This window comes from Nematostella vectensis, chromosome 9 (genome assembly GCF_932526225.1).
Source record: "Nematostella vectensis chromosome 9, jaNemVect1.1, whole genome shotgun sequence".
NCBI classification, from domain to species: Eukaryota; Metazoa; Cnidaria; class Anthozoa; order Actiniaria; family Edwardsiidae; genus Nematostella; species Nematostella vectensis.
The window spans coordinates 14,685,943-14,695,050 of record NC_064042.1 but is presented as its reverse complement, the minus strand read 5'-3'; the positions used below and the strand labels follow the sequence as shown (position 1 = coordinate 14,695,050).

General features: G+C 44.1%; 1 protein-coding gene across 1 annotated transcript; it reads left to right on the top strand.

The window, feature by feature from the left end:
- The first annotated feature begins 881 nt into the window (after window positions 1-881).
- On the top strand, window positions 882-8,738 carry LOC116615052. The gene is made up of 10 exons (XM_048732924.1): window positions 882-1,044; window positions 1,134-1,206; window positions 1,364-1,420; window positions 1,745-1,849; window positions 2,004-2,185; window positions 2,300-3,091; window positions 3,345-4,166; window positions 4,543-5,334; window positions 5,588-6,409; window positions 6,695-8,738. Exons 1-10 carry the CDS (start codon window positions 943-945, stop codon window positions 8,474-8,476), a joined length of 5,529 nt encoding a protein of 1,842 aa, XP_048588881.1. The 5' UTR covers window positions 882-942; the 3' UTR covers window positions 8,477-8,738.
- The last annotated feature ends 370 nt before the right edge of the window (window positions 8,739-9,108 follow it).

Sequence of the window (9,108 nt, the reverse complement as noted above, 5' to 3'; positions counted from 1 at the left end):
ACCCCCTGTTTTCCGGGCTTCTTTACGGAACGCGAAAAAAGAAAATAACTAAAAAATCTAATAAAAAATTCAGAAAATACTAAAATGAGCTAATCTAAATATGTATGATTATATAATTTTTATATTGCAGGTTTGTTTTTTTTTCGGTCAAAAATACTTAAAAATTGCCAATTTTATTCGAAAAATACATTTCCACCTCTTAAGCTAAAATAATCCATCCGAGATAATTCAAACTTTTACAGAATACTGAAGTCGTCAAGGACTATATCCTGGCAAAAGATAAAATTGTTGTCCTGAACTATTGGGTGTAGACGGTCCCCCTTCAATACTAGCGAAGTTTGATGCGCAAAACAATTTTCTACCTTTTTATCGGACTTACCTGCGTACCGTAATATCAGCGGGTGATACAATACACCAAAAACTGGAAATCGACTATGCCAAATTTTCGTCTTTAATAAGACTTCTTCAGGGCAGACTCCCTGAAAAAGTCTTATTAAAGACGAAAATTTGGCAGAGTTGATTTCCAGTTTTTGGTGTATTGTATTCATTGTTCTGATACGAGATCGCGACAGTTTGGGCTTTTTGATTCTAAGCGGGTGATATATACCGTTTAGCTTGCGCGCGCGTTCACCGGCGATGCAGCGAAACTCGCGCTAGAAACAAAAAGGCTCATGGGAATGAATTGATCGATAATTCCAAATAGCCTCTGGTGGTATTTTACAATGTGACTTCACATAAGAGACTACTCGGGTTCTTTTTTTTTGGAGGTGTGTTAATAATATGTTATTTTTAAATGAATTCCTGTAATTGTTTTATTCTGGTGAGAGCTCGAGGATGATTACGTATTGTCTGACGTCATAATCAGCATCTTCCCAAACTGATCAAAACGTTCATGAAGTGATACAGAATAGAGTAATTCATGGAGCGTACCAAGTTTTCAAAATGATAGAGTTTTTTAAGGACCACCCCGTCCTCACCGGACTAGCAGTCTGCGCAGCAGGAGCCGTAGTGTTCTGCTATTGCAGAAGTAAATCGAGTGTCGAGGTACGTAGCGTCGTTTTGTGAGAAAAATTGCGTGCGTTTAACACTTCTATTTCCTTCTGTTAATTATTTGTTTTGTTGTTATTTTCTAGAGTGATGGTCGAGGAGAAGAGACCAAAGAAGAAGTACCCGTCGCGGTACAAGACACCGTCGAGGATGCCTCCGGTGAGTTTTTATAAAATAATATTTTTAAAAGATTGCTTCGTCCGTAAATTTCTACTACAAATTAAAAATATATTTTTTGTATTTTTCTATAACCAGTTTGTTTCTGAATTAAATTTCATCAGATTCTTTTGTGTAAGCGTGTTTTTTGGTTTTACAGCCGATCTTTTACAAGCGGAGAAGTCCTCACAATGTCGAGAGATGGTTATTCACCTAGGTATGTGGTTGACTTTCATAGATAACATGTTAAATTTATTATCGATATACGTTGCTAGAGCATTTTTTATCTTTATTTTTAATTTTTCGGGGGGGGGGGGGGGGAGGGGAGCTTAGTCAATCAGTGAATCTTTGTTATTTGCTAAACAACCGCCATTTACTTCCATCCGTCTTTTGCAAAACTCCGACAGTACGGGGAGACATGTTTATTCAAGAAATGTTTCCTACCAGATGTGCTATTCTTGGCCTTTTTTATTCTTTAATCTTTATAACCACTTATAGTGATAATGCTTACTGATTCGATAATGTTTTCTCGAATCTGTAGCCTGTTCTTGGGAGCTTTTGCTGCCCAGCTACAAGCAAGTGTACTCGGAGCTCCACCCCCGGAACCTGCTTAAGATCTTCATCAAGCCACGACTGCTGATGCCCAGTAAGTGCAATAATGAATATACCTTCAATTATTTTAAAATTTAGCCATCGAACGAAAAGGCATTACTAAAATGATAAAAAGATACGTACTAAAATTATAAATAAATCATTTTGCGTCAGACTAAATAAATTATCCTTTTTCTTTGTCGCTTTAGTTGTAGTCTTTCCCGTGGCTGCTCCAAGGCAAGCAGTCGTTGTCTTTGAGTGTCCCGCTCCCACCGTCGTGCTGGGGGATATCCTGTACCTGGTGTCAGCGGTTACCTTCGCCGCTCTTATATGCTTCGTTATTAACTTCGTCATGAAGATGCATATCCAGTCGAAGGTGAAATCACTCCAGGTGAGCGCTTATTTAGTGGAAAGATTGAAGACATACCACACCTTTACACCAACACGATGACACGAAAACGTTTTGAAACGTGTTAACAGTTGCGTTTACTTTTATCTTTATCAGGGAGGCCGTCTTGCCAGCATCACAGAGGTTCACGAGATCCAAGAGAAGACTATTGCTTGTCCATCTATTGCGTTAACCACCGAGGTGAACGCCCAGCCGTCCCCACCCGTAAAGTCGATGGTGACTGCATCCTCTACCGGACACAAGAAGCTCCGCCCTTTTGACATGCGTGCATCATGGGACACACAAAGCTTCGAGAGCCTAGCAGCTTGTGCATCGCGCCAGGGGCGTCAAGTCACACTCCATCCCTCACTCGTCGAGTCTCTGACTACGCTGATGAGACCCCTCAGTTTAAAGCATAAGCAAATGGAACCTCTGTCATCGTCAGCTAAACTACCTGTGTTGGTTACATGTAGTGGAAGACACGCAACCATCCGACGTCGCGTCAAGGTTTATCTGATTGATTACTGCGCAACAGAGCCAGACCACATGTCTACTCTCCTATCTTCTGTCAGCCAGGTGTCACATGATGAGCATGAGTGGATGGTGGCAGAGATGTCTGAGCACCTTAAAGCTAACACAGTCAGTGTAACCACTCTGCAACTAGGCGTTGAGGGAATTGGCATGGGTTTCATTGATACAACAGCCCGCCCTCTATCAGTGTCTGTATTTGGATGCTTGGAGGGGGAAGCTCAGGTCGAGACTAAACAAGACCAAGCTTGCATCATGGCGATTGGAGAAATGTTCAAGCCGTCCTCGCGGGTGAGACAGACGGTGACGGAATTGCCTTTCTGTCTCAAGAAGCCCCACGTTCCTCACATTTGTGGATCCTGGAAAACTCAAAGTGTTGAGGTGAGCGTTTATTAAAGTGGTAAAAATGGAGCATTTTAATTTGTATATATTCACACGGTTATACTCGAATATTTTGATTTTATCATGTTTCCATTAAAGGCCTTTGAATTTAAGGGCAAGCAATCGAACGCTTTTAGTCTTTGGCTTAGGTGCGCTAAACAAACCATTTCCTAGTTTTACCTCACTCAAATGATGCCACGAAGGTGTTTTAAAACGTATTGACATTTTTGTTTATTTCTCCTGTTTCTATCAGGGAGGCCGTCATCCCAGCATCAAGGAGGTGCACCAGATGCAGGAGGAGACTAGGGCTTGTCCATCTATTGCGTCGACAGACCGCCAAGAGAGTGATGCTCTCGTAACCACCGAGGTGAACATCCAGCCGTCCTCGTCCGTAAAGAACACGGGGATTGCATCCTCTACAGGACTCAAGAAGCTCCGCCTATTTGACCTGCGTTCATCATGGGACACACAAAGCCTCGAGAGCCTAGCAGCTTGTGCATCGCGCCAGGGGCGTCAAGTCACACTCCATCCCTCACTCGCCGAGTTTATGAATACGCTGATGAGACCCATCAGTTTAAAGCTTGAGCAAATGGAATCTTTGTCATCAGCTAAACGGCCTGTGCTTGTTACCATGCATGGTAGACATGCAATCATTCGACGTCGCGTCAAGGTTCATCTGATGGATTACTGCGCAACAGAACCAGATCACATGTCAGCGATCCTATCTTCCGTCAGCCAGGTGTCACATGATGAGCATAAGTGGATACTGACAGAGATATCTGAGCACCTTAAAGCTAACACAGTCGGTGTTTTTACCACTCTGCAACTAGGCCTTGAGGGACTTGGCATGGGTTTCATGGGTACAACAGCCCGCCCTCTATCAGTGTCTGTATTTGGATGCTTGGAGGGGGAAGCTCAGGTCGAGACTAAACAAGACCAAGCTTGCATCATGGCGATTGAAGAAATGTTCAAGTCTTCCTCGCGAGTGAAACAGATGGTGACGGAATTGCTTTCCGGTTTCAAGAAGTCTTACCTCCCTCCCATTTGTGGATCCCGGAAAGCTCAAAGTGTTGTGGTGAGTGTTTATTTTATTGCGAAAATTGAATACCACACCCCTAAACAAACACGGCGGACTAGCATCTCTATTTGTTTAAGATTCAAACGGTTATACTTGAATATTTTCATGTTATTATGTTTCCATTAAAGTCTGTTGTTGGATTTTATGGTAACTAATCGAACATTGTAAGTCTTCGGACTAGGAGCACTAAATAAACCATTACCTATTTTTCAATCAAACAAACGATGCCATGAAAGCGATTGCAAAGGTACTCACAGTTGCGATTATTGCTCTTACTTTTAGGGAGGCCGTTTTGCCAGCATCACAGAGGTACACCAGATACGAAAACGTTTTGAAACGTGTTAACAGTTGCGTTTACTTTTATCTTTATCAGGGAGGCCGTCTTGCCAGCATCACAGAGGTTCACGAGATCCAAGAGAAGACTATTGCTTGTCCATCTATTGCGTTAACCACCGAGGTGAACGCCCAGCCGTCCCCACCCGTAAAGTCGATGGTGACTGCATCCTCTACCGGACACAAGAAGCTCCGCCCTTTTGACATGCGTGCATCATGGGACACACAAAGCTTCGAGAGCCTAGCAGCTTGTGCATCGCGCCAGGGGCGTCAAGTCACACTCCATCCCTCACTCGTCGAGTCTCTGACTACGCTGATGAGACCCCTCAGTTTAAAGCATAAGCAAATGGAACCTCTGTCATCGTCAGCTAAACTACCTGTGTTGGTTACATGTAGTGGAAGACACGCAACCATCCGACGTCGCGTCAAGGTTTATCTGATTGATTACTGCGCAACAGAGCCAGACCACATGTCTACTCTCCTATCTTCTGTCAGCCAGGTGTCACATGATGAGCATGAGTGGATGGTGGCAGAGATGTCTGAGCACCTTAAAGCTAACACAGTCAGTGTAACCACTCTGCAACTAGGCGTTGAGGGAATTGGCATGGGTTTCATTGATACAACAGCCCGCCCTCTATCAGTGTCTGTATTTGGATGCTTGGAGGGGGAAGCTCAGGTCGAGACTAAACAAGACCAAGCTTGCATCATGGCGATTGGAGAAATGTTCAAGCCGTCCTCGCGGGTGAGACAGACGGTGACGGAATTGCCTTTCTGTCTCAAGAAGCCCCACGTTCCTCACATTTGTGGATCCTGGAAAACTCAAAGTGTTGAGGTGAGCGTTTATTAAAGTGGTAAAAATGGAGCATTTTAATTTGTATATATTCACACGGTTATACTCGAATATTTTGATTTTATCATGTTTCCATTAAAGGCCTTTGAATTTAAGGGCAAGCAATCGAACGCTTTTAGTCTTTGGCTTAGGTGCGCTAAACAAACCATTTCCTAGTTTTACCTCACTCAAATGATGCCACGAAGGTGTTTTAAAACGTATTGACATTTTTGTTTATTTCTCCTGTTTCTATCAGGGAGGCCGTCATCCCAGCATCAAGGAGGTGCACCAGATGCAGGAGGAGACTAGGGCTTGTCCATCTATTGCGTCGACAGACCGCCAAGAGAGTGATGCTCTCGTAACCACCGAGGTGAACATCCAGCCGTCCTCGTCCGTAAAGAACACGGGGATTGCATCCTCTACAGGACTCAAGAAGCTCCGCCTATTTGACCTGCGTTCATCATGGGACACACAAAGCCTCGAGAGCCTAGCAGCTTGTGCATCGCGCCAGGGGCGTCAAGTCACACTCCATCCCTCACTCGCCGAGTTTATGAATACGCTGATGAGACCCATCAGTTTAAAGCTTGAGCAAATGGAATCTTTGTCATCAGCTAAACGGCCTGTGCTTGTTACCATGCATGGTAGACATGCAATCATTCGACGTCGCGTCAAGGTTCATCTGATGGATTACTGCGCAACAGAACCAGATCACATGTCAGCGATCCTATCTTCCGTCAGCCAGGTGTCACATGATGAGCATAAGTGGATACTGACAGAGATATCTGAGCACCTTAAAGCTAACACAGTCGGTGTTTTTACCACTCTGCAACTAGGCCTTGAGGGACTTGGCATGGGTTTCATGGGTACAACAGCCCGCCCTCTATCAGTGTCTGTATTTGGATGCTTGGAGGGGGAAGCTCAGGTCGAGACTAAACAAGACCAAGCTTGCATCATGGCGATTGAAGAAATGTTCAAGTCTTCCTCGCGAGTGAAACAGATGGTGACGGAATTGCTTTCCGGTTTCAAGAAGTCTTACCTCCCTCCCATTTGTGGATCCCGGAAAGCTCAAAGTGTTGTGGTGAGTGTTTATTTTATTGCGAAAATTGAATACCACACCCCTAAACAAACACGGCGGACTAGCATCTCTATTTGTTTAAGATTCAAACGGTTATACTTGAATATTTTCATGTTATTATGTTTCCATTAAAGTCTGTTGTTGGATTTTATGGTAACTAATCGAACATTGTAAGTCTTCGGACTAGGAGCACTAAATAAACCATTACCTATTTTTCAATCAAACAAACGATGCCATGAAAGCGATTGCAAAGGTACTCACAGTTGCGATTATTGCTCTTACTTTTAGGGAGGCCGTTTTGCCAGCATCACAGAGGTACACCAGATACAAGAGGAAACTAGGGCTTGTCCATCTATTGCGTCGACAGAACTCCAAAATAGTGTTGCTCTCGTAACCACCGGGGTGAACGTCCAGCCGTCCTCATCTGTAAAGTCGATGGTGATTGCATCCTTTTCGGGCTTCAAGAAGCTCCGCCCTTTCGACCTGCGTGCATCATGGGACACACAAAGCCTCGAGAGCCTAGCAGCTTGTGCATCGCGCCAGGGGCGTCAAGTCACACTCCATCCCTCACTCGCCGAGTTTCTGAATACGCTGATGAGACCCCTCAGCTTTAAGCTTGAGCAAATGGAAACTTTGTCATTGTCAGCTAAACGACCTGTGCTTGTTACCATGCATGGTAGACATGCAATCATTCGACGTCGCGTCAAGGTTCATCTGATGGATTACAGCGCAACAGAACAAGACCACATGTCAGCGCTCCTATCTCCCTTCAGCCAAGTGTCAAATGATAAGCATGAGTGGATGGTGGCAGATATATCTGAGCACCTTAAAGCTAAAAAACTCAGTGTTTCCACTCTGCAATTAGACCTTGAAAGACTTGGCATAGGTCTCATGGATATGGCAGTCCGTTCTCTATTAGAGGCTGGATTTGGTGTCGGGAAGAAAGAAGCTCGGAAGGAAAAAGTCGAGGAGACGAAACAAGATCAAGCTTGCATTATATCAACTGTAGAAATGTTCTCGCCGGTGAGACAGATGGTTATCGATTTACCTTTACCAGATAAACCAGTCCCTGGACCAGTGTATGAGTCTAAGTCATCTTCGCTGGAAGAGGAATGTCAAGGCAAAGATATTAAGCTAAAGCAGTATGAATGTTTTGAAGAAGAGCCTCAGTACCCAATGACAGAGACGTTACCCAAAGGTAACGCAGACGGTGTTACAACGCTGGGAACAGATTTTGCAGGAGGTTTACCAGATACAGCAGTCCCTGCACCAGTGTATGAGTCTAAATCATCTTCGCTGGGAGAGGAAAGTAAAGGCGAAGACACTGCGCTAGAGCAGGATGAATGTTGTGTAGAAGAGCCTAAGTGTTTAATGTCAGAGACGTTACCCGAAAGTATCACTGACGCTGTATCTATCCAGTATAACCAGTATCTCAAAAAGGACGAAAAGTCGTCAAGTGTAGACGAACCACAGCTGGTCATTGGAGGCGAAGAGGATCGGGTATCAAAGAATTACAACGATGCTAACCTAGCAACTGATGCAGGTGTTGTGCATACTCCAAATGAAGGCGTTGATCGGGAGCTTCCCTCGGATCGCACACCTCCGATGTCTACTAATGATCTGGACACTAGCAAAGAAAACCAGCAGCTCCTTCATAAGTGCGCCCAAACACAGAAGAAGAAGCCGAAGCGCAAAAACCAAAGACCAAAAACATCTCAACGCAAATCACGGAAAGACAAACAAGAGTGTCAGAAGAACGAAAACGAAACAAAATATTCGGTAATAGAAAAGGAATCCATCCTTCATAACTTCAAGACAGAAGCTATAGTCGAACAAGACGTAGTATCTGCTAAGCAATACCCCATGACAGAGTCATCAGGCGCGAGACGTGATGAAATCAGCCATCAGTCTCCTCATAAGTCGCCGACAGCTTCTGAACTAGCCGCAGGTATAACGGATGCACAAGAAGGAAAGGTCAAGGGAGGTAATAAGCTCAACGTTCAGACAAAGCAGAACAAGTCGAAAAAGACGGATACAAAAAGGCCAAATTATTGTCTGTGCAAGAAGTAAAGATCAATCTCCGAGAGAGCAAAAACCAGAACAGAAAGGAAAGTAAAAAAAGGAAGCATCGGAACAATCATGTCGATGATTACTCCAGAGAGGGCCACGCCTGTGGAGTAATGGGTAGACCTTCCACGCCTACCACCACCAAGAGGAGTTCATGCGCCACAGCGACCCAAAAGGGAAACAGCACAGGGAGAGAAAACCACAGAGAATCATACCAGGCGAATGGTATGGTACAAGATGGCGCAAGATCAATTAATAGGTAAAGAGGCTAAGCAAGTTGATTATTTTTTGCTGGGGAGATATCCCTCGAAGGTATTGAAATTGAAAAAGATTTATGGTCAAAAACCTAATTTCATAAATATGAGTAGACCTTGTCTTTTAAATAAAATGGTAGCTTGAGTAGCGTGGATAGCAAAAGATAAGGGAAAGGAAGAAATTTGATTTGAGGTTGGAGTGTTGGGTGGAGGTTGTCTTTCTCTCGAGTGCTACTCTATCATCCTGCATTCCTATTTTTGAGCTTTTTGCGCTATGCAGGTTAAACGGCTGGAGTGGAGAGCGGGGCTAGGGGGATATAAAGAAAATGCTAAATTGTTCAAGGATCATAAACTAGATGTTTTGTATTTCTTGCCGGCGTA

Excerpts from the sequence above, each read along its gene's own strand:
- LOC116615052 (XM_048732924.1), top strand. The coding sequence starts at position 943 with ATGATAGAGTTTTTTAAGGACCACCCCGTCCTCACCGGACTAGCAGTC. Across the intron at positions 1,421-1,744 it reads AGAGATGGTTATTCACCTAG|CCTGTTCTTGGGAGCTTTTG; the intron begins GTATGTGGTTGA and ends TCGAATCTGTAG. Across the intron at positions 1,850-2,003 it reads GCCACGACTGCTGATGCCCA|TTGTAGTCTTTCCCGTGGCT; the intron begins GTAAGTGCAATA and ends TTGTCGCTTTAG.